The 25,596-nt window shown below is 39.3% G+C and overlaps 1 protein-coding gene across 1 annotated transcript in view; it reads left to right on the forward strand.

The window, feature by feature from the left end:
- Nucleotides 1-1,401: 1,401 nt before the first annotated feature.
- Nucleotides 1,402-25,596, forward strand: part of dner (delta/notch-like EGF repeat containing) — a 68,548-nt gene continuing 44,353 nt past the window's right edge. Inside the window, exon 1 of the mRNA XM_053320146.1 lies at nt 1,402-1,689. Coding sequence (XP_053176121.1) covers nt 1,402-1,689 — 288 coding nt within the window. The remainder of the gene's footprint in view (nt 1,690-25,596) is intronic.

The following is a 25,596-nucleotide window of genomic DNA, read 5'->3' on the forward strand; positions in this document are numbered from 1 at the left end:
TCCCTGTGTTTTTAACATTGTCACACTATCATAAATTTATCAGCTCCAACTGAGATGACTCAGGAAATGTCACAAATTATTTTTTTCTGACTTGACAAAGCTCCTCCAGAAGCACAGAGAACATAATAGAGGAGATCAGAGCAATTGTAACATTTAGTGTTGATGTCATGACATGTTAGACTCACAATATTGATTGAAACACTAGAAGTCAAATGTTCTGGCCTGATGTGCAGGGCCATTTGTAACAACACATGTAATACCTTCACTGTAAAATGATGCTGACAAATCAGTTGAGTAGCCCTCAAACCACAGATCTCTAATTGGTTCATCAGTAAAACAGAAAATTCTGTGAGCAGCCACTGCAGGATTTCAACAAAGGAGCCTGGCATCAGATTAGGGACTTTGTGTTCTCAAAGGAAAAAAAAAAGAAAAAAGATGAGACTACAAAATGAGTAGTGTTGTAGTTATATGTCACTCTAAATGTTAAAAACAAAGGTCGCTCCTCTTTTACAGCTAACAGCCCAAAATACATCTGTTGTTCTTTGTGGGTTCATGTTCATAAATAATTCCTATTTTGGGATTTAGGAGACCTGACTCTGCTTATTTTGACTCAGATCACTCACAACCTTACTTGGATGATCTCTGACCTTTGTGACAGCACAACCCATATAAACTCTGCTTTTTGGAAGTGTTTAAAGAATAATTGTGTTCTAGCCTCTAAACCACCTTCAGCATCTGAGCCGACCTTGGCATGTCAGACTCTGACGGCGCGATGCTTATGGTGTCTGACTGCCTTATAGTAACATTGCCTGTTATCACTGGAAAGCAGCAAATCTTAAGGCAAAGCTGATATTCTCCAACACTAGCCCATCTCCTCCTCCTCCTGTCCTCCCCGACTACAGCCTCCTCTCTCTCTCCCTCCCTCCCTTCCTTGGAAGCCTAGCTCCAAGGAGAGGTTATGGATGATGAGATTCTAAATGAGGAGGGTGCAGAGCTCCTTCGTTAGTCTACACTATGTGTGTGTGTGTGTGTGAGAGCAGCCAGGAGAGGGAGTGTGTATGAAGGGGGTGGAGTGTGTGTGAATGTCGTCAGCTATCATCGTCACAGTGACAGCAGAGAGCCCTCCCTTTCTCTGTTCTCCTCCCACATCCCTGCCTTCTCTCCCTCAGCCTCCACAGCATCAGCCAGTTGCCTCTCAGTCATTCTGCCTGCGCACAGCTAAGGCTCAGCATCCTAACAGCCTGCCTCCTCCTCCTCCTCCTCCTCCTCCTCTCTCTTACCTCACACACGCACACACACTTCGATCACACACCTCTCAGTTGCTGCTGAGCACAGCCAGCACCACCAGCAGCTGTGTGAGCTCTGAAGATAGACAAAAAGGAAAGAAAAGAGTAAATCAGGATGAGTGTGTGCCGTGTCATACAAAGCTTTACATCCCCGGTGCCTCTCCTCCTCCTGCTCCTGAGCAACAGCATCGGGGCCGTCCCTTCCCCGTTCCAGCTGGCCCCGGACACCCCGGCTCCGGCTGAGCCCACCCCGACCCAGGCCACACCTCGTCCGGACCCCTGCGAAGGCCGACCCTGCCTCAACGGCGGGCTCTGCCTGGCCCTCCCCTCTGCTGGCAGGCCAGAGGACACCTGGGAGTACACCTGCACATGCAGCCAGGGCTTCACTGGACGCAACTGTGAGGTGAGAGTACTTTTTGTTTCACCCTCACCAACCTGTATGAACACTGGATCTATACTGGGCTGTGTGTGTGTGTGTGTGATTCCTCAGCTTGACAAGATTTCACTCAACACAGAAAGTAACAGTCAGCATGGAGTAGAGGGCTGAAAATTAGCTGAAGCTCAAAAACAAGTCTGTTTTTTATGTATATGTGGGCGCTTGTGTGTGTGTGTGTGTGTGTTAATTTTGTTCTTTGGCTTCATCAGACTGAAATGCGTCATGTAGAGAACATAGCCTTCTGTTATCTGAGTTTATCTGTTGATAAAGTAGAGAATAAAGATTTGTATTTGCTTTTACTTTTGATAGGGATCATGGGAAGCCTGGTGTCATTGGAATCCATTATCATTTCTAGTATGTAATGCTGCTTCACATCAACCTAGAACAATGTTTCTGCTCAAAGCACCCACCTTGGATGTATTGGACCGGCACTGAATGTGTGTGTGTGTGTGTGTGTGTGTGTGTGTGTGTGTGTGTGTGTGTGTGTGTGTGTGTGTGCGTGTGTGTGTGTGTGTGTGTGTGTGTGTGTGTGTGTGATGACGGTTCTCTGTGGTGTTAAGGGATGTGTTTTTTTAATGGGAGCATGTGCTGTCACTGAGAAAAGGAGGCGAGTGCTGCGTTGCTGTGGCAACAGAAGAGAAGAGTGTCAGTGCTGAGATGTGAGTGAAAACTGTCAGTGTGTGTGTGTGCGCGTGTGTGTCAGTGTAAGTTGCTTGGTATTGTGGTCCCTTCAAAAAAAAAAAAAAAAATGAGTTCATGTGTGCAAACTTGTATTGGATCCTGTAAGACTCCTGTAATGTATTTCTGGGCTGTGCATAAAAAGTCAAGGACGGGGGAATATATTAACATCTGGGATACTGACAATCAGGCCAAAGGACCTGCAGTCTCCACGCTGCATTTATTAACTAGAACATCTGGACAGTCATGAATAACATAAGTGTCCTGCTGAAGAATCCACAACGTCAGTGTCTCATATTGTCAAAGTTATTAATCCCCGTCTGGGTGGAGCGAGTGCATCAGCAGTACTACCTGTCTATGAATTTAAATGATAACATTATAAAAGTAGTACTTACCACTTACTAGTTTTTTTCTGAGCTTTCAGCTAAATCTCACTGCTTTCTTTACATCTAGATTTGGTTTACCAATAAAGCTTTTGGTTGATGAATTTTAAGATGTAGATGCAGCTGATTTCTCTCTTTACCATACTGAAATAAGGACAACGAGGGTCAAGTCTGATAGCGCTAATCCACACACACATTATTTTAAATGTCCCAGATGTTGACCTACGCTGTAAATACTCTCCCTTTTCCTTCCAACTGATTGCTTTTTAAGCTTTTTGATAGTCAGGGACACTGAAAGTCCTGAAGGAGCTCTTTTATTTTAATTTAGCAGTTTATTGATCTGTGTGTAAACCTGCCCTTCTTCCAGGCTGCATAAGAGTCGTTTGAGCTTATTATAAATGGACAGAGGCTGAGCCTCAGTAGCGTTAAGCTCAATAGGCAGCCAGGACTCTGAGTCATACTGGGGTGAAAGAGAGCATCCGCCAGCAGCGGAGAGGATAAATGAGTCTGCTGCAGCATCACGGAGAGAAGCAGCAAGGTGACTGGGTGAACTTTAGCAGAATCACCAACAGGTGGCAGCCATATCCCCCCTCCTCTTGTGTTCACACGTGCATATGAACGCAGTACATGCTTAGTTATTTGTGTGTGCATGTGAGTGTATCTGAGGGTGGAAGGTGCAAATAAGTGAGTCTGCTGCTAGTCTGCAGTCAGGGCTGAAACCGTTTATTGGAGCATTTAGCCAGGGACCTGAGCAGCGTCTCCTTGACTGTCCTGGTTTAGTCTCTCAGAATAGAAAGCAGCAGGGGAAGCTGCAGTTTGTTACCTCTGCAGCCTGCTTCACTGCGCTCTGCTCCTCACAAACCACAGAGGACAGTGTTGTCACACAGCCTGAGCTCTGGCTGGACAACACATGCACAGAGGGAAATTTTACAGTTATCTTTTTTATGCCAGGATGAGAGAGCCATCACTCCTCCAGCGTGTGAAATCCTGAAACAACAGCATCCACTCCAGCTTTATTCCTCTTTTGAGCCAGAGCTCAGGGCCGGCACGGGGCCTGAGCCGAGCAAGAGAGGAAATATTGATTTTTTTTGCCTCACTCCACTCTTTCTGGTTGTTTTTTTTCTCCATGGAAACTGGAGCAGCAGTCAATTGAGATTTGGTAAATGACCTGATTGGACGAGCACAGTCCTGGTTTGCATCCCCTGCCCTCAGCATGCATCACAACACAGATGGTCCAGTGAATGAGAAGGAGGAGAGATTAAAGAAAGTAGACAAGAGAGGACGAGAAAAGGATGTAAGGGAAGATAGGGGAGTAAAAAGTGCTCTGATCATTAATGGATGTCTTCTTAAAGAGAGTAAAGTCCTGGTTGTGGAGCTCAGTGAAGAAATGCTGTTCTGTCTCCATCATTGTTCTTTTATCTTGAATTCTGTGTCAGACATGAGGCGCTGCTTGTCATAATCATTCCTCATGTTCATACTGACCCTTAGAGGATCCTTTCTTAATGCAATTATAATGTAAATGATGGAGGACAAAATCCAAAGTCCTCCCTCTGTGCAAAAATGTATTTAAAGCTTTATCTGAATCTAATATGAAGCTTAAGTCTCCCAAATGAGTCAAATCAAGTAGATATCTTTCAACATTAGTCTTTTTAGTGCCTTTTTTTGTTACTATACTTCCACCACGGCACCACAGGGAAACATAAAGAGGGAATTTGATGCTAAAAAGACTGTACATGTGTCAGATATCCACTTGATATGACTAATTCAGACTGCTATAAGCTTCAGGTAAACCTTTCAATGCATTTTTGCACTGAATGATGATGTTTGGACACACTGTGGATTTCGGTACCATCACTTACATTAAAAGTGCATTTGAAGGGGATCTTTTAACAGTCTGTATGAACAGGAGGAATGATTACTCTTTCAATGTTCATATGGGCACCTGACTGTTGTTTTAAGACAGACTTGAACAATTGTGAACCTGTCCTTTAAAGCAAAAATCAAAGGGAATCTATAAAACTAAACATGATAATAGGATTAAAACTCAGTAATGCCTGTTGATTTCAGAGCATATTTCACAAGCTTGTTTTTTTTCTTCAAATAATCTAGTTTAATTGCTAATCCTGGGTGTGTTTTATACTGTTGGACTCAAAGCAGCCAAATGCAAACTGCAGCACAGGGCACCAAGGGAAAACCAACCCACTTGTTAAACTCACCAGTTTTTGATATCGGCGAGCACCCAGCACCTTTTCTGGGTCGCAGCCTGTAAGCTGTCCTGTTGGAATTCACTGCCGCTGGCCTTTCTATGAGTTATTAGCTCCTCAGCTTGTAGTTTATTCATTATTGAAAGTCCTGTTTTGTGCCCTGACGGATTTGGTAACTTGCTGTACAACACAACAGGGCTTTGACAGCGCAAAAAACAGCTATTCGTCATGAAACAAGTCTGGGGAGCTGTTGCTGGGTTACTCAGCCATTCTGCGATATGAAAGCAGTGGATCACGCCAGAATATGCAGACTTCGCCGAAATCTTTTATTCTGTTTTTATTTAAGAGGGGACATGGGACTGAAGGTGTTTCAAGAGGTGATATCTCTGAGGTGGAGCAGAAGTCATTTAGATAGTTCTGCCACATTAAAAGGAGCTCGTACGAAGCATGTCATGAGCTTTCTGATCCTTGTGATGAAGATTTTTAGCTCTCAGCTGAGAGATTTCACCTTCCCTTCTCTCATGACGCCTCCAGAGCTGCTTTCCCACTCACAAGTTTGACAAGTATCACTTTAAGTCTTCCTCATCAAGAGTCTTACTGAGATTTTTGCATTTTCCCCCTTTTCTACCCGAGACTAAGGCAAGAAAATCTGACTACCAGCACCTCTAAACCTTTCTAATTAGAACTTTATGTCTCATTTGTTTGTGTGCAGCTAAACTAACAGCCTGCTGGTTGTAGCTTCATGTTTACCATTCAAACAGTGCTGGTATTGAGCCTATCAACTAACTCTCAGCAAGAAAGCAAATAACAGTATTTCCTAAAATACCAGACCAGCCACCAAGCACAGACTGTATATAAGGATGGACGTAGTGAGGTGTGACATCACCTGTTGGTTTGCATTGATGCTGGTTTTGAAGAATTGCAGCTTATGGTCGGCATCTGGGACTATTAGGAGCCAGCATCTAGTAGCCGTTAGTGTCACTGCACTTTACTTCTGAATTGGCTTCAGCCTCAAGCTGTGACAGTTGCTGCTTGGTGCCACCATCTGCAGGATTATTGTTTACATGAAAAGACGGATGTTGACTCTGTACTCCCATTTCATTTCAAACAAGAAAAAACTATTAGTGGATGAAGAGATCTGTGTCTGTTGTGGTTTCACATGTTTTTTACAGACTAGGAGACATACCTTCACTTTAAAAATAGTACGGTATGTTGTTAAGATGCACCACTCCTGCTGTCTCAAGGGAAGCTGCACTTCAATCAAACACTTAATATGCAACGGAAACAAGTTAAATGATCTCAGATTTGGCTGATTTTTTTTCTTTTTCACAAGACTCAGCAACAGACTGAAGATGTTAATTAGATGTTAATTAGATGAGAATGCAGCGTGAAACTCGCTACATACACCCGACAGCCATTCACTTGCAATCCAGCCGGTTTAAAAAAGTGTCAAGCAGAAACTGATATTTGTTCGGTAATGACAGAAAATATATTTTCTTCTTTTCCTGTTAGGCTGGATGTGACAACCTTCCCACGCACAAGTTGACAGACTCAGTGAAAGCAAACAAAGCCAAGTCCTGAAGCTGTTTCATCGTTATTGCGAAAAAGGGAGAATTTGTGTGTGTGTGTGTGTGTGTGTGTGTGTGTGTGTGTGGTGGTCAGCTCTTGTCTCCCAGGGCCATTCACTCTGCTGCTACAGATACAGCCTGAGCTGCATCCAATTAAGCAGAGTTCAAAGCTCATCACCAGTCTTTGGTCTCTTTGATATCCCTGGCTTGTTAGTCAGAGGAGAGGTAGAAGCTATGAGGAATGTACTTATATGAAATATCTGTGTGTGTGTATATATATATAGAGAGATAGTCTGGCCCTCTTGTTATTGCTCTATTTGCTGAAGCACTTTGGTTGAACGCAGCTGTCACTTGTGTCGTTTGTTCAGACGATCATCCATATGGTCTGAGCTGGTGGTCCCCAAAAGCCAATATCAGCTCTTTCAGTTGCTAGGGGAAACTAGGGGTTTGCTCTTGGGGCTGCAGCCATGAATGTTTTCTCAAAAACCCTAAATTTATTTATTTTTTGGTTGAAGTCACTTTTTCTGAACAGACTTCAATCAGCTGCTGACTGAATCTAAGTGAGTTTATAATAATTGTGGTTAAGAGTAAAACTTCTGAAGACATTTCAGTTGAGGCAGTATTACTGAGTGAAATGTAATTGAGAAATGAACGTAATATTTTTTGTTTTCTTGTTCATTTAATGGTATAATTGTATTTATTTATTCATTATTTTAGGAAAATTGTTAATGGACTGGAATAAATCACTACTACTAATACTAATGTTTACAGTAGTTCTACAATACAGTAAAATTACCCCCTTACCACCATTGTAAGTAATGCTTCTGGTTGGCCAGATATCATCAATAACCGTCCTCTAATTTATTTAATTTCATTCTGTCATTGCACTGCTGGTATTTGGACACGAATACAGCAGAAAATCATTATGTGTTAGTGGGAACCAGCAGAAGTCTTTGATTATAAAATACACAAGTCATCTGATGTTTGTTGTAAATGTCAAAACCTCTGCAGGATTCCCATCATTCCTCTGAGAGATGACCAGTGCAAAGCCAGTTTTACAAGGATTATGTATGGTCTTCAAAAATGACTTATTCTCCAAAATCGTTTTTACAATCAATACAAAAGTAAAAAAATAACAAGAGTGAACTGAATGCAACACTATAGATGACATGAACCACATTGTGTCAAAATATCACACAAGTTATCTGATGACGACCATCCTCTGAAAGGATCTGTAATTACTTTTTCTCTTTTATTGTATTCTTACTCATTTTTAATGCCTCCTTTCATTGGTCTCATTCTTCTCTTTCTTAATATAAAGGAATTTCAGACATGTAGTGTGGATACTTTTGTATGAGTGAGGAGATGAAGGGAAGGATGTTCATTAAATTCAAAAGTGTTCATCTCCTCCAAAGCAAGAACGTGCTCAGCAAATTTCATAGAAAATGTGCCTTTTAGATTCTAAAAGATATCTTGTAAGCAAAACTGAGATTTTAGCCTGAGGGTGGCAGAAGAAAAAGCTCATGAAGTCTCAAAAGAAAAAAAGATGTCAAAACTTTTTACAAAAAAAAAAATCTTATTTTAAAGTGAATTGTTGTAGTTTTTTACCGTTGACATGTAAAATCGATGGTAAACTGTTGCACAACCGGCATCATTTGCAGATGAAAACATGGATTCTCAGGTAATCGATTACAGATGGTGTGATGAAAGCAAGCAATGTTACTTTGGTAACAGGCTGCTTATAACCAAGTCTATACCTCTGATATCGTGGCTACGCATCAGCAAAAAAAGAGATGGCTTTGAGCTATAATCACTGAGCTATCACTGCTATTCATGTTGAAGTCCTTAGATGTTACGATGCGGACCGTGCTGCCTTTGAACAGCAGGGCTTGTGGCCAATCACTTTGGTCATTTCCATATCACACATCACCTGGCCTTTTGATCTGTGGGAAGTGCGGGAGGAGGTGGCAGCATACATATGGATGATACAGGAGATGGTCTGTAGTGGACAGCACTAGTACTTAACGCTCTACATATTGATTTCTACAGGCAGTTAATGGTCATTTATTGGATTTATTTTCATTTGATTTATTGGAACAGGTTAGTGATCAAATGCATTTGCAATTTGGAATAAATGAATGAAAGACATTTTTATTATTGTGCCATGTAAACAACTGTATGTCCAGCCTGCATGGGCCATAAATTCAAATAAACCAGGACCAGAGTACAGTGTATACATGGTCAAACAGGGGGACGGAAGAAAGAAAGAAAGCATCTTTCACCATAAGATCTTCAGACCATCAAGTGCAGAACTTCTTTACTGACAGAAGCATACCAGAAACCATACCATACCTTCACCACTTTGGTCCAGACTCCAGACTAAAATATTTTAACAACTATTGGAGTGAATCTCAGTTCCCTTAATTATGTTTCTTTCACTTTCCTTGCGTCTTAGTTCCTCCTACTAAAGATTCATGGAGAGACACAAGGAATAGATCTAGGAGAGAGGAAATGAGGAAATGTCTTTAGAGAAGTGAGAGATGTGTTTCTTCATGTGAAGTGAAATCTGTTTTTGACGCTGTCATCTGTAGAAACTTTTGATGTAGTTGGTGTCTGCTGCACACATGTGCAATATCCTAATACTAATGAAGCTGCACAATTATCACTGCCAGAGCAGCAGTGAATAATATGAATAAAAACCTGCATTCTGTATTCATACTATGTCCTTCTCAGAGACACATGAATAGCTTCTACTGGCAGAATGCGTTTATATAATTTATTATCTGTCTCTATTTATTTATATTATAATTGTGGAGTCATTATTTATGATTAGGGTGTCTTTTAAACACTGGAAATGATTTATTATGCTAAATGTTTCAGTGAAAATGGAAATAGTTAACTCTTATCAAACCAGATGCTCAGGAATTTTCAGCCTCACATGTAATAAACAAAATGAAATATATATGTGCATAAATATGTGCTTAAAATGTGTTTCTTGCAGACAGGCAGACTCTCACTGGCCTTAATTGTATCCATAATAAAAGTTCATGGGGAAAATAACAGAAAATGGAAAGAAAACTCTTTATCAATATAATAAATTAAGATCAGACTGACAGTTATTTTTAACTCAATGGATGTCTTTCTGAAATAAAACTTTCTATAGTAGAGTAGTAGTAATGTATTTTTTCCAAAACCACAATTTAAGAAATATGGTAACATGAAAAAACAAGGACAGCTAAAGCTACTAACTGTGTCATTGCAGATTACAGGCTGCAGTGTGAAATCTCTGTAGATTTAAAGTAGCAGTTTTTCATCCTTGCATCTTTGTTGTTGATTTTTTTCCTTAAATACAATCAATCAATCGCTGCCATTGACCATTTTTCAAGCACTCCTGACTGCTCAGATATCTCCAGCCCATATTTCATTTTTTAATGCCACCACTCATCATGTACAGAGCTCTCATCTCTGTGTCATTGGTTCTTTTATTTTCCTCAAATCTGCCGGTGAAACTTTCCTCCTCTGTCCTGGATAGAAAAGAAGTCATTACATCTCTCCCTGTGGTTTAGTTTAGGTGTTTTTTATTGCTTTTTGTCTGCCCTCGTTGCTATTTATATCTTTAATGTAACAGTGAGTCGTGTCACCATTCACAGCATAACGTAAGAAAGGGCAGAGCAGCTCTTACTCAGCAGTAATTCACCTCTATAATAACCCTCTGCTCTGACACCATCATTACACTGTTGCTCCTAATGATTGGTCTTGGTGTTGTTGCAGTATGTGGCAGGAAGGAGGTGTGTGTGTTTACTAAATTTATTTTTTCACTTGCGTGTATGTGTACACACTGGCACTGTTATGTGTGTGTGTTCATATACTGCTGATACACAGATTCATGTCAGGGCGGCCTTTAGCATTTTCGATGCCCTTTGTGATATTCTGCTTTGGACCCCCTTCCCTTATTACCCTCCTCTGATGCCTAACATATCTCTGATTTGTTCTACAATCCTGAAAAACTACAACAAAATATTGCCACAAACAACTAATGCAATTAAAGATTGAATACACTCTTTTTCAACTTTCTATAGAAACTCTTTAGTTACTCAGCTCTATCAAACTTCAAAACATAACTTCAAAACATCCACATCCAAACTGAGAGCAACCAGCAGTCTACAGGGTGGAGGTATTTAATGACCATCAACAGCCATCTAAATGTTATATCCAGTGACTGCATGAAGTCTTGTCCTCTCATCTCTCAGTGAAGCTGCTATGCTCTCTTCCCGTATTCTCTAACTTTGAACTAAACCAGCTAATTCTGTCAATGCAGCTTTATCAGCAGGTAACTATAACAAGCCAGGTATGATGGTACAACCTGTAAATAGATAGCTTTGGAGTCACATTTCTCCTCTATTGGTGGCTGTAGTTGTAGTTTTAGATGGAGTAATGTGTGGTGTTTGTGACAACAGATTTTTCATAGATCCTGTTACTAAAGTTCTTAAAACTTTCGTTTCTAACAAAGTGATGGGACAATGTGGCATGTCTCCATTTCTTTTAAAGATGTTCCCTGAGGAACTTCAACCAGCCTGGCATAGACTCTTTTCAGCTTTCCATAAACACACAAAGTGCAAAAATATAATAATAAACATTATAATTCCCGTTTCCAAAAAGTCTGATATCTGACAGAACCCAACTTGGTGAAATGGGCAGATTCCATTTTCTCCTCGGGAAAATAATAATCACAGGTTAGTGGCTTTAACTCCCAATGTCATGAAATCCTTAGAAAGCCGACAGGTGAAATACACAGGGCAGTGTAGCCACCCCTAGATCAGAATTTGCTTACATAAAAAATTGCAGCACAAATGGTGCCGTTAATAATGCATCTTGTTTTGTAGCACTTAGAAAGTCCTGTTGGATAGACTTATTTTAATTGACTTTATCTCGCTTTTAACACTATTCGTTCACACATAATGCTTACAAACATAGTTCAGCCTTTCTGATTATATATTCTTCTTCTTCTATTTTTTTATTTTTATATTGGCCTTAACAAGTGAAAATCAATTTAATAGATTTTAACAAAAATAGTTACCTTTTTTCTAGGCTATAGTGTTTAATAAAGCAACATCACACTAGTTTACACAACTATTGTTAGGCTACTGAAGTAACATTACCTTAGAAAGTTACCCTAATAGTGTAACCTGAAATTGGTGCCTGCGCATGTGTGTGTATGTGTGTGTGTCCGCTCCCTCCAATGCACGCGCTTTGCACCTGTACCAGCCAGACAGGTGTGGGGACTTCGCTAAAGGAAAGAAGATATTCTCATTGAACATTAAGGTAAACTCCTTTTTATGTTTAACTTTCTCTTTGCCAAAGCTAATGTAACTTAGCTAGCTAGCACATAGCCACAAAGAAACTAATTTGGTAAACCTGCTCATGTCTGGTTATTGCCATGAGATGACCACAGCTAATGAGCTAACACTAGTTTTCTATAGTTAGCAATGAACAAGCTTGTGTTTGCCCTAGTGAATAATGCTAGTCACCAAGTTGAAAGTCATTAGAAAAGTAAATGATTATCCTCAGTAAGGTAGAATAATAGTAGTAATGCTAACTTAATATAAAAATGAAGTGTTTATTAATGTGTTAATTAGGGTTTAGCATAGCTTTTCTGCATTTTAAGAAAAGTCAATCATAATCTAGCATATCAGAGTTTGGTGAGACATTGAACAGTTCATTGATAAGTTAAATGAACTAAGAAGGTCCTAGTTACTGTCTGGTTGAAGTGCTCTCTGCAGCCAGTCTGCAAATATCTTCTGTGCAAGAATTTCCCTTAGAAATTTTAGATGTTTTTTTTCTTCATAACCCAAGTTACTTTGAAATAGGGCTGGGCAATATACCAATATTATACCGAAGTTGTCATATGAGTTTTATATTTTGGATATCTTAATACTGTGATATATCATGAGCATTGACATTGTGATATTTTATTTAGTCCATATTGCCCAGTCCTACTTGATGCAGGAACCTAAGTGAAAATTGATTCAATATTTACATTTGATAGCCTATATATTTGATCAGATATTTGAATGGATTAGGATTCAATCAGGTAAGGTCCTGAGTGCATCTGTTACTGCAGAAATGATTAGAAATGTTTTAGTTAGTTAAGTTTACACCTGTTTCTTGTGCATACAGGAAGGTTTAACCAGATGAAAGACCTGGTGGCAAGAACATTTTAATAGACAACTCCACAGCCTTGATTTTTGGGTTAAGTGTTGAATATAAATTAGTCTACTGTTTAATGAAATATCATAATAATTGTATGTGTCAGCATGAGTGTTGTGTGGAAGTCATTTAACATTTAAATACATTTAAAGCTAGAGATGGACAGCCATTGGAAGACCTTTATATTTTAGTATTACAATCTGAATGTTTGTACATAATGATGTTTTGTGCTGGATGTTGTGATACCATGCAGTGGAAATGTAAGTTCTGCATATTTTATTCTGCAAAGAGAAAACAACTTTTCAAGCATTATCGTCTATGTCCTGGCACACACTCCCACATTGTGCCTGTACCATGCCTCCATTCAGACTGGCTGTGCTCTTTGAAATCTTTTAATGCATTGAAAGTGTATTTATCTCAAAACTGCTCACAACTAAATATTGGTGAATCAAGTTGGCTGGCACAAACTCGCATATCTTACCAGTGCCACCTTTGTGACTTTGGTGAGCCATGCACAGAGGAAGATTATTTTTTTCCATTTGTATAAACATTTTAAGGCTAATCACAAAGTTCAACGTCCCTTCCAAGACTGCTCCTTTGATGCTAATGTCAACCCAACTTTTAACATGCATGAAAGTAAGGTACATCTGATGCATCACAGTGACCATTTCAGACAAACTAATGATGGAGATGAAAGCACAGAGGAGAGTGTTCCTGTTAAATGACAGCCCAGTGAGTGAAGATGAGGGAAATCATTTTAACAAAGAAGAAAACTTGGAACACAGTTTGGTCTCCTTTTCCTGTAAATATTGGGAAGTGCATGGATAGCTGAGGAGGAGGGAACTGACTCACTTTGAGCCTGCCGTCAGTGAGATAGTGGAGTCTCAGGTGTTGTTTTTCACCATCACATTTTACACTCAGATAAAAAAAAAAGATTTAATACAATCCAATATAATATCTGTGTGAACATTAATTCATTTCGAATGTTACAATGTAAAATTTTTATTGAACATATCAGAGGTTTTCACATATTTAAAAAAAATAATCCTGAAGCTTGTTGTACCAGACTCCTGGTATAGGACTCTGCCAGCCCCCCCCCCCCCCCCCATCCTTAGTACTGCTGTTCTCTTTTAGTCCTTTTTGGCCACTGTGTCCCTTAGATGTGCCTGGCACCTCATTTGCTGGGTGCCGATGCCTTCGGAAATTACCCTGTGATTGTGTGTGGTTGGGTTGTTGGCATAGAAACAGTCCATGTTGCGGTCATCATGGTCTCAGTGTTGGTTGCTTTTTTGTTCTGAAAAACACTGAAAAAATCGGAATGTAATGCAATGCAATGTAAAAACAAAACTTACTCCCCCTCTCTTGGGTAGTGGCCATGGGTGGCATTTGGTTGATAAGGTTGGTTTGGTTAAGCTCTGAGAGGAGTTTCAGGGACTGTTTCCACCTGGCCTCTATGGTCATCAAAGCCCTATCTCCTCGAGGCCTGGTGGATATGGCCATCCAGACAGGTCAGGGTGTAGGAACACCTAGTTACTGGGCAGAGAGGTTCTAATGTTGACTCTCCCTGCAGTCATGTTGTGGAGTATTTTACGCTCCTCGTCATATGACATGTATGCCCTTCAAGTGCTGGCTCAGAGCACTGCGCCTCTTCAAGACTCTGTCCTAAGGCACATTTGCCTCAGAGCTCCTGTCTCTCAACCATGCCGATCTATGGGAAATCTATTTATTTAGAGCTTCCTCCCCAATTTTTGTAATCCCAGAAAAGCCCCCAAAAGGAAGGAGTACCATGGTACCTATGTATGTGAATTTGATGGCAGGTATCTCTATAGTATTTTTAAGAGATCATTTGATAATAGTATACCAATACACTGCTTAGTAATGTGAAAGTCTTTTGAAGTCCACTGCTGCGTTTGCATTATAACTATGTGGTGCTTGACTATATGTCCACTCATTTCTCTCTGTTCCCTGCCAAATCTCCCCCCCCCTCCCTTCTCCCTGATTATAGCCTGTATCCTAATAAGCGGAACACTGAAACAAATATGAACATATTAAGGAGCGTTTGTAGCATACCTGTCAGTTAGGTTACAGTAAAAAAAACAAAAAACAGTAATAACACAAAAAAGAAAAGCACACTGTCATCAACACAAGTCTAGTGATGGAGCTCATATTATCTTTTATTTCTGTTGGGAAGCTGAATGTTTCTACTGAGTGAAGCAATAAAGAAAAAACGATTTCATGAACCACTTGGACTGTTCTTTTTGCGGCTTCATCTACTTGTTCTTTGCCTCCCTCTCCCCTTTCTCGGTTTGACCCACTGATGTGTGTGTGGGTGTGTCACCACCAGTTGGGGCGGTTGGGCAGATGAGTTGTGTTTATAATTATATTCTTTCTTTTTCGACATGTTTTGTGCCTCCTTAGACTTCTCCCTCTTGATTGCAGCCACTGGTGTTTGTTTTTGATTCCGACCATCGGTGGTGGTAGTTCAGCAGTGATTATATAATTAAAAGTTGGGGGCCTATTGTGCCTAAAAGTATGAAATTTCATGTACTGACAGTAGGTGACATGCTGATGATATAATCAGGAAGATGAATGGGACTCCACTGGTGTTTGTTTTTGATTCCGACCATCGGTGGTGGTAGTTCAGCAGTGATTATATAATTAAAAGTTGGGGGCCTATTGTGCCTAAAAGTATGAAATTTCATGTACTGACAGTAGGTGACATGCTGATGATATAATCAGGAAGATGAATGGGACTGGTATAATTCATAAATATCTTATAGATATATATATATATATATATATCTAGAGATATATAGAGATATATATCTCTATATCTTTATTTTTCCTCAGCTAAAATGTGGGCATAACAGCAGTAGCTGTCTTGGACATTATAATTATGTGGACTTGACTACATGTCCACCTTTTTCTTGCTCTTGCTCTCTCTCTGTGTACCAAATTTAAATGATAACTTTTTGAATTGAACTGAGGTTTGTAGTCTGAACCCTGATTATTGAAGTCTGATTATTTGTGAGCTAAGGGGAAGACCAGGAAAGCCAGATTATAAAGCTTCTGTGAGTTCTGGTGTCATGGAGCCAGCTTTGTGAGTGACTTGACCTTCTAAAATTGAGGGTCAATTTTGGGCCACTTCCTGTGGGTCCAGAGTGACAAAAATGGACGCACAGCATTGGCGAGATGCCAAGGTTGTAAGTTGCAGTGGTTGCAAGTCCATAACTGTATGGCTGAAAAGGCCTTGGAAAAACATTGGGCACTAGGCCCCCTTTGACTTCACATTGTGGCCTTTCGACCTTTCCTGACCTTTCTAACCTAAATGGTCCTAGTTCAGGAATGCAAAGGGCTATGGACAGGGGGCCGACAGTTCCCAAAAGCTCTTAAAGAGCTCGATCACATATGTCAGAATGGGATCCGAAGCTCATTGCTTTTTTTGTTTTGTCTGGTTAAAAGTGAGATAATTGATTTCTCAACTTTGTTTTGAGTAAACTAAACATTTACAGTGTATGCTTTAGATGTCTTTGCCTTAGACTGCAGTATTTTAAATAGAGAATATTATTTTGTATTTGAATAATATACAAAAATAATATAATTACTGAATTTCAAATTGTAATTACTTGCACTTCTTATTACTAATAAAAAAATAATCATATTACTGTGCACAGTACAAACTACTGCTTTACTGTCCAACACTGGCTACCATTTCCACAGTTTCTATGTTGATTTATAATAACATTGGTGGGAGGAATAACATCACGCACTGATAGATTAATGGGGAAAAAACTAAACTGAATGACACCCTGCTGAAACAAAAATAGATATATTAGACTAAATAATGAAGTACAATAAAGTGGTTGTTTAATCTAATTATCGACCACCCCCTCTGATTTCTAACCTTTTGTCCTCTGAAAAACCACAGAAGACAAAAAAAATGTGTTAATCAATGAATACATTTTTCTGAGTGCTTCAAACATTCTGACAAGGCTCCAATCTGAGCTATTATATCCACTCAAAGTGCCATGTCATTAAATTGTTTTCATGCCATTGAAGTGTGCGGGGAGCCAGTGGTACGTCTGGCAGCTCAGAGAAGTTTTATGTGCAGGCTCTGTGGGCTTTAAGCACAGAAAAACTTTTTTGGCTTATGCAACAGGTGAGCAACTTTCACTGAAAACCAATGAGTGACATTTTGGAACACAACATCAAGTTTTCTGGATCTCCCTCCTTAGACTTGAACCTGGATGTCTAATCAGAATAACACACAAACGAGTTATGAAAAATCACTGAGACAAGCTCTGAAATGCGCAGAGCATTTTAGTGTGCAGAGGAGGTACTGACAGCAGAGTTAGTGTGTGTATCATCCTCTGCTTTGTTGCCCTCGCTGTACCACAAGATATTAAGAAACAGATGCAGAACTGCCTCTCGCTGTCTCCCCCTCAGACACACACAAGTTAAGTTGATCTGACAATATGTTATTTAATGAAGCCAACTGGGAGACAAGCCAGCACTCTGTGGCATGTGTGTGTGTGTACTGGTGTGTGTCCTGAACATCTTCTCTTCGCTATAGACAATAAATGCCAGTTTAATCCCAAAAATCCCTTCAGGACCAGTAGAGTACCTCCGACAGAGAGAGGAGCGGGGCGCAGTCACCAGTCTCGCCGTCAGACACACAGATTAGCTCGTATTAACAGCTGGGACTGTCTGCGAGTTGATAGGAGAGACGCTGTGGAAAATTTGGCTGTCTGTTGGGGGATTGTGCTCCAAATTTATTCATCAGACAACCCATACAGACAGTACAATTTAAAGAAAGTTCACAGGAAAATGGGTTTTGTTAAAAGCAATAATGGGCGTAGTTGAAGGATGGAGTAACACGGAAGGCCTGAAAGACAAGTGAGAAAAAAAATATTAGGTGATCCATTTTCCAAGTCTGATTTAAAATGTCTCCTGTGTTTATGACTTAAGAACAGGATACAAAATAATAATATATTTTTTAAAATCTTTGTTGTGCCACAAGAGGCTGAAGTGCACCACTATGCCATATTCTAAACAGGACTAAAAGCATTCATGTTTTCTACCAGGTGAGTTTTCATTTCTCTATGCACTCTAAACACAAGGTACATTAATTGTGTGTTATGTAACACACTGTCATGTCTTTCTTTTGGCTAGAAATGTATTTTAATCTGTTCTAATCTGATGGTAGATATCAATAGGATAGCCATTCTGCTTCCTTGAAGAGACTACATAATCTGCTCAGGTTATTCATATTAGACCATCGTTCAGTTACCAGTCGTTGTAAATAATATCAGTAGTCCACAACTAAGTAACGAAAGTAGTTTGCTACAACTCAGTACATTTTAATGGTTTCAAAACATTCAACATCGACTGTGACAATTTATTGATCACTTGCTAGCATAGATTAGCCAATGTTAATCTCCCATAGCAACACTGGAGCAGTAAATAGACAACGTATTTGGGTGTATTTGTATCTTAATCTTCTCTAAAATCAGCTGAGTACATGGTAACCAGACATTGTGGCATAAACTACTGGGTGGTGCATGCATAAAAACATAATAACATATTTCTATCAAAGAAATGTCTTTGTAACAAAATTTAGATACTGATGATAGGGGTCATTAAATCTAAGGTTACTTTGTGGCAGGCATTACTGATACAGAACTGACGTCATTAAACAGACTTTGGTTTAATTATGTAATATCTTGTCTACAAGAGATAACATACAGTGAAATTATTCAGGTTGTGTAAACACCTGATTCTATTCTCCAAAAATATAGGTACACCTCTGGAAACCCTTCATGCCGTCATTTGATCAGGTTCAGGTACTTGGCCACCAGTGAACAGACTGTATTTTTTCTATAGATTTGATCAAGAGATATGATTCATTGAAATGAAATGACTCCACTGCAATCAGCAATAATCATATAGTAAATCAGGCAAACAAAGGGAATGATCTATGAAAAGTATAATTATGTGTCTCACTGCTTAAAGTGAGAAGCATAATTATAATGTATTAAGAGAGTGACTTAAAAATGGGTTGGCACATTGTACACATTTTGCATAAAAGTAATCATGAGGTAAGGCTGACAACACATTATCTTACTTCTGAGCACTTTCATCTCACAAAATCAAGTTTAGCTCACTGCTCCAACATGCTGGGATAGCTTGGATCATATTTTATAACACCTTACCTTCACAGCTGATCAGTCAGTCACACACTTAAATGGCCTCCTCCTTCACTGACACGTACACTTACACCTCTAGGATGGAAAAGTCAAATGTTGGACATCCATCTGGAATATTAAACCAACAAAAATGAGCTGACCAGGTTCATTGGTTGTCAAAGTGGGGTCTGGGGACCCCCAGAGGACCTTGAGGGGGGTTACAGGCTGTCCTCATAAAAATAGGGAATAGTGTAATAAAACATCCCAACGTTACAGTAAACTAATGTTAGCTATGCAGTTAGCTGTTTGTTAGTCATGAACAATATTTACCCCAATAGCTAATGGGCTAATATCGACATAGCTAACGTTAACAACAGATTAGCACAGATTAAATACATTTCTAGCCAAAAGAAAAACATGACAGTATTGTTACATAACTAGCTAACACACAATATATATACTCTGTGTTATAGTGCATGTAGAAATTGAAACTCACCCCGAAGAAATAATGAATACTTATTTAGTATATAGTCCTGTTAAGAATATGGGTAACGATGCACCTGTGGCTGAAATGATTATTACAACAACACACACTTAAAAAATTATCCTGACAACAAAAAATATTAAATAAAAAAATGTTTTCCCCTGTTCTTAAGACATAAACAAAGGAGAGAAAGCAATTTAGATCAGATTTAGAAAACGGATCACCTGATTCTTTTTTCTCTTCTCACTTGTCTCTCAGGGCAGCAACAAAAACACAAAATGTTCAAAAATAACAGAGTTATTACCATATTGGTATTTACTCATTACATTTAATGAGCCTGCACTACAGATTGTACTTTTACAATGAACAATGTACTCTAAGCTGCTTTGGAGATTTACATAATACATTTCACATAAATCCATGTCAATGTCTCCAAAGGTCCAATTAAAGTCTGTTGAAATGATGGTGACAACTGCAATACATCAAAGTTCTCTGTTGGGATTTTGTACTGACATTGAAGTGAACAAGGAACTGGTCTTTACACAGCATCTGTAGCATTATGTAACACGTTTTCTAATAATATAAATTATATGATCCCAACACTAAAACAGAAGGTTTCATGTTGTTAAAGGAGAAATTATTCTTTAAGGAATTATGTGAACCCTACTGGTCTTTCAGCTTTTGTATAAACAGGTGTTTATCACAGCAGTAAGTCTATATGATGGGATTTTAAACATTATATCTGCTGTTGGGTAACTGGTAAACAGTGATGTGTGTTAGATTTGAGTTACAGCCGCGGGGGAGAGCCGAGCTCTCTGCTGGAAGGAATTGATCCTGTCTGGAGCTTCAACTCCTGCTGATTCATCCACCTCCAGCAGCTCCACTCTGATCACATCAAACCCCATTGATCAGCAGTTGATCGCTGCTTGTCAGTGGGATTTTGACACATTTATGAGACTGCACTTCTTTGGCTTTTTAGTTTATGTTGACAACATTTCACAAAATTATATAAAGTTTTCTAAAGTCATTTGTATGTTACCTTTTGTGTGGTACATTCAATACCACTTTAGTGCTTTTGACAATATTGAACTCAAGTGAGAGGACTGAACAATCAACATATTGAACCAGTCTTAACCTACTTTCAACAACACTGAGTTTCTGTTGTACAGTAAAATAAGCAAATAAGGGTTTGGAGAGAGGAGGCAGGGATAAGGCTTTAATATTCACCAGATATCCAACAAGAGGAGCAAAAACGTTTCTCTACTATCTTTGTTATATGAATAGCCTATTACTATAAGACAAAACCACGCCTCCACTGCTTTCATCAAAAGAAAAGAATGGTTAAGGCGTACCACAAAACCACAACGTACCATGACTGGAATCTGGCTGAGGATGCTTGTTGCATGTCATACTCCCTCTCTCTCCCATCGTTTCCTGTCTTCCTCTATATGAACAAGTCTGCTATCAAAAAAAGGCAAAAATCACACAACACATCCGTGCTCTTTCCATGTCCTACTGATTGATTGGTAGTGTGGGAACATTATTGGCAGCTGGAAAGATTGCACACTACTTCAAATTTGTTATTTTAGTCATAAAATGTTAAGAGAACTGTAACACACATCTGGATCTACATTACAAAACATGTAGTGATAAAAAGTAATGAGAAAATAAAATGTTCTCACAGCCTCCGTCTGAAAATCCAGTTTTCCCTTCTGTGCCATTACACCCATATTATTGTCCAAAAACCATTAAAAATACACTTCTCCTCTGGGTGACATGTTCCTTTATGATCATGAACTCATGGACACTGGTGTGTTTTAATCTGCCACACAAAATAGTCCCCAACAAATTTGTAGTTTACTGCTGTTTGAGCAACGTTTGCTTAAATCATCACTGTTCAGATGTTTTAGGAAATCATTTCACTTTTAAAACAATTTAATTATATTTGTGACCTGTTCTTGAAAGATTTACATCTTAAGAAGAAAATATTGGGCTAATTGGGTTAGTTTTGTTGTTGTCCTGGGATTTGTTGAAAATGAACATTATTAACATTTATGTCTATGGTCTGCTTCAGTTCTGTTATAAAGTTAAACCGACACAACTGCATTCAAGGGAAAAAAATCCCCAGAATCAAACAATTTTGATTGTCAGTTGAGATCATGTTTCCTGTCATCCGTCTCTCTGCCTCCGTCGTCGTTGGAGCATGTTCTGTAGGCGGTGTTGTAAATCACAGTCAGATGCTCAAACAGGATGAAAAGCTGCATCTTCGCTGTTGCAGTTTCTAAAAAACAGGGACAAAGCCAGTGGGAGGACAGTGATGATACATGTCCAGTGTCATCTCCTACTATGAGGCCCAGTTTTCATTTTCATTCGCCCATTTCTCCGTGAGGGTCTCCATGGCGACAGAGCAATGTATTGACAAGCAGTGCCAAGAGATCAACAGGTGGAAAGTGTCACAAAATGTCAGCTGCTTTTTTTTTTTTTTTATTCAGAAAGGAAACGTAACAAATCATGTGGCCTACATTGGACAGACAGAGTGGTCGGCAGGAGGCATGACAGGTTTTCAAAATTGCTCCTTTGTACATTTTGTAAAAAAAAAAAAAAAAAAAAAGAAGGCTTATTCATGTTTACAATAGCCATCCTGCTGTCTCCTCACTTCCTGAGAGGCAAGTACAATGAATGGTGATGATGTACATCAGATTTTAGGTGACAATGGGAACAGGATGTTCCACATGCAGTGTGATTACTTCCCTGTGGCAGCTGGACTAGCTCTAGACTTATTTATAGCCCGGTGTGAAGCAGATTGGGATTTTAGTGATTCTAACATTTGCCTCATACCTATTTAAAACAATAAGATGTGACCTGGAAATCATCCACTCAGTATTTGAGAAGCCTTCAAGACTTCTCATGTCTTTGATTCAGCACCAGAAACTGTTCTGCTTTCAAGTCAGCTCCTGTTTAATCCAGTCAGCAGCAGGTATCACCATTTTTTTCATATGCTGGATATCTTGTTTTGAAAGGAACCTTCTGTGTATCTAGGTCAGAGCAAACAGCGAGCCCGCAGATCACCACACAGAAGAACATCCATCTCCACCAGCTGTGGCCTGAAAGAGAAACACACAATTAATGTTGCATTATGTTTTTTTACCCTGGTGAAACCATTTATTTTTGACTTTCTTTCCCCTCTCTCTGGATTCACAAACTATCTATATCTAAACCTGTTACACTAAATTTACCGTAACATATAATAACTAACAGTTGCGCTCTTCAGGAAGCAGTATCACAGTGGGGTAGTAACTTTTTATGCAGGAAGTAATGATGAAACAGCATGTCATACAGAGAGGCAGCTTAAAAGCCGGGAGGAGGGCGCCCATCCAAATCATTAAGTCTTCTGTGTCGCACAGCAGAGTCTGCATCTGATTTAATGCTTTGGAGAAGGCAGCAGTGAGAAAATACAGAAAAACAGCCGTCGGCCCTGTGGTGTTATTGCTTTAACTTCATTGTAACGTGACGTATTCGTGATATATGGTTCACATAAAGACATACACTCACCCAGTGTTGCACCATAACTGTCTGCGACTGTGATTTTGGATTTTCGGGCTGTCAGTAAGTTGGATCACTTTTATTTTAATGAAGATACACAATGCTCATTTTTCAAGATGAGGAAATACTGCTGGCGATCTATGTTTTTTTCCTCCTATCTTAATTCAAGAGTGTATTATATCAATTTGAGAGCATTATTTATTGATTTCACATTCAGATTTTGTAATATTGCCTCTCAAAATTTTGTCCTCGCACTCAAATAACCTCTGCTCGTGCTTACATTTGCTGTGCTTGTGCTTAAACTGCGTGCTCTGGGTTGCTTGTGTGCGCTCGTGAAACGGGTGCATACGGGTGGGTACTCTTTAACCAGGTTCATCCACTCCTGCCCTCTTGATGTTGGAGATAGGTTCATATTTGAACAGAACAACAAAACAAACCCTCCCTCCTTTGGTGCATGAATACACATTGCTGTAGTAACCATAGTAACAGCAGTTGCTGATCAAGATGGCAGAAACCGCGCACCTGCTGCCTGACGGTAAGTTATCTTCAGTAAGTGGAAACAATATTTATTGCTATGTAAATACAGGTAGCATGTGTAGTAGTAGTAGTACTGTTGTAAGTGTGGTAATAAGCCTGGCAGTATTTAGATAGTGGTTGAGGCCAAATGCTAATTAAAGCCAAAGTGAGAGCGGAGAAGTAGTTTATCTTATGAATCGTTAGCATTGTTGCTAATAAGTTCTGGAGGACAAATTATATAATATTATATAATATATTATAATATATTCTGCATCAGTGATACATGTAGATGCAGTTTATTGAGATTTCAAGAGTAATTAGGAAGAAAGCTTTATACCGTATCTTTACATTTTCTTACCATAGTTAAAGAAGAAACAACAGAACATAGATGGAACAAGTAACATCCAGGATGTGTTATGTAGAGGGATATAATCTGATGTATATCTCCTGTAACGTTAGTAAATAAAGTATTTTTTATGCCAGGTTTGCTAATAATTCCCCACATAAATGCCCCTACCCTGTGAAACAAGACCCAAATTACGTCAATATAACAGAATTAACTCTGGATTAAAACTGGCTCTATGTGTAATAGCAGCTATCTGGTCACAATATTTTTTTTCTTTTGACCACTAATGAAATGAAATGAAACAATTTTCCCATCTCAGGAGATAGTTCAGGTCCTGGCCCTTGAACAGTCTCATCAGCTGCAGTAGCACTGTCTGATGAGGGACTGAAGCAATGTCTACTGTCCCCATTACATGGAGACCCTACAGCCACACCCACCCTGTCCCCATCACCTGGAGCAGGAGCTGAGCAGGTCTAGAGAAGAATCTGAGTGGTGCTGAGCAGAGCAGGGTCCAGGTCTGAGGAGCAGGACTGCCAATACAGGATTAGAGGCTGGGAACTTTCTGGAGCTGACATCAGTTCTGTGTGAATACCCTTAAAAAGAATAAATACAGACCCACTTATGTCATCGTTTCTGGATAACTGAGATGACTGTGACATGATGCCTAAAGTCACATGTGTAATGTAAAACATACATATAAAGTTAGACTGTAACAATTGTGTGGAGCCATTTTTTGTTTTTGGTAAGACTCAAGCCAAATTTGACCTCTTCCTGTGTTTACCTGTATCAACAGAGGAATAGTATTTAGGTAACATTTCAAAAAACTGATTCACAAAATTGAAAAGAAGGAGGACCATGTGCACATTGGGTTTTTGTGGCTATAAAACACTTCGCGAACAGTGTAGATAAACTCTGTGATATATGTAAGCATTCAACTACACAGCAAATAAAGCAGCTAACATCAGTTAATGTTGTAGGTTAGCAAACTAAGAGCAGAGAAGCAACCCTGAGTGCTAGCAGCAATATATCTGAGGTTATCTGAGTGCGAGGACAGAGTTTTGAGAGACTATATTACAAAATCTGAATGTGAAATCAATAAATAATGCTCTCAAATTGATTTAATACTCTCTTGAATTAAAATAGGTACCCATAGGACTCTGACTAATGCACACACACACACACACACACACACAATCATGCACGGATGGTAAGTTGTGGTATACAGATCTTCTCTCCGTAGGCCTACTCTAATGTTAAACTTAAAGCTATCATTTCTCAACACAGACTTTATCGGTTACTTTTCCTCATGAGACAGTGTTGTATGACATAATTTACAGGATGTGATTATGTAAGATCCTGTTGTGGAAGTACTGAGTTTGGTGTTTTTGCTGCAGCGTTGCAAACAAGTGTGCGTAAACTAGGGTTAACCTTTTTGCCGTTACAGTCCTCAGCAGCCTGTGTTGGCTACTACATTGTAAACAAAGCTAGGTGACATTATCTCTACAGTGCTTTGCTGTTCGGTATTAACAGGAAATGAAAAAGTTGTATGTTTTACCAATGATTTATTACTTAATTTTTGTTTTCCCAGAGATCCTCCAGCTGTCTCTACTATCTGCAATTTCTTATAATTTGCAGCTGAGAACAGTGCCTCCATTTTCTATGTGCATTATATTAAGTAACTTTCTTTATATAGCACCTCTCAAGAGCATAGACTTCACCAAGTGCTTCACAGAAGAGATAAAGCAAAATCATTCATAAAA

The sequence above is a fragment of the Scomber japonicus genome, chromosome 6, assembly GCF_027409825.1.
Source record: "Scomber japonicus isolate fScoJap1 chromosome 6, fScoJap1.pri, whole genome shotgun sequence".
NCBI lineage: Eukaryota > Metazoa > Chordata > Actinopteri > Scombriformes > Scombridae > Scomber > Scomber japonicus.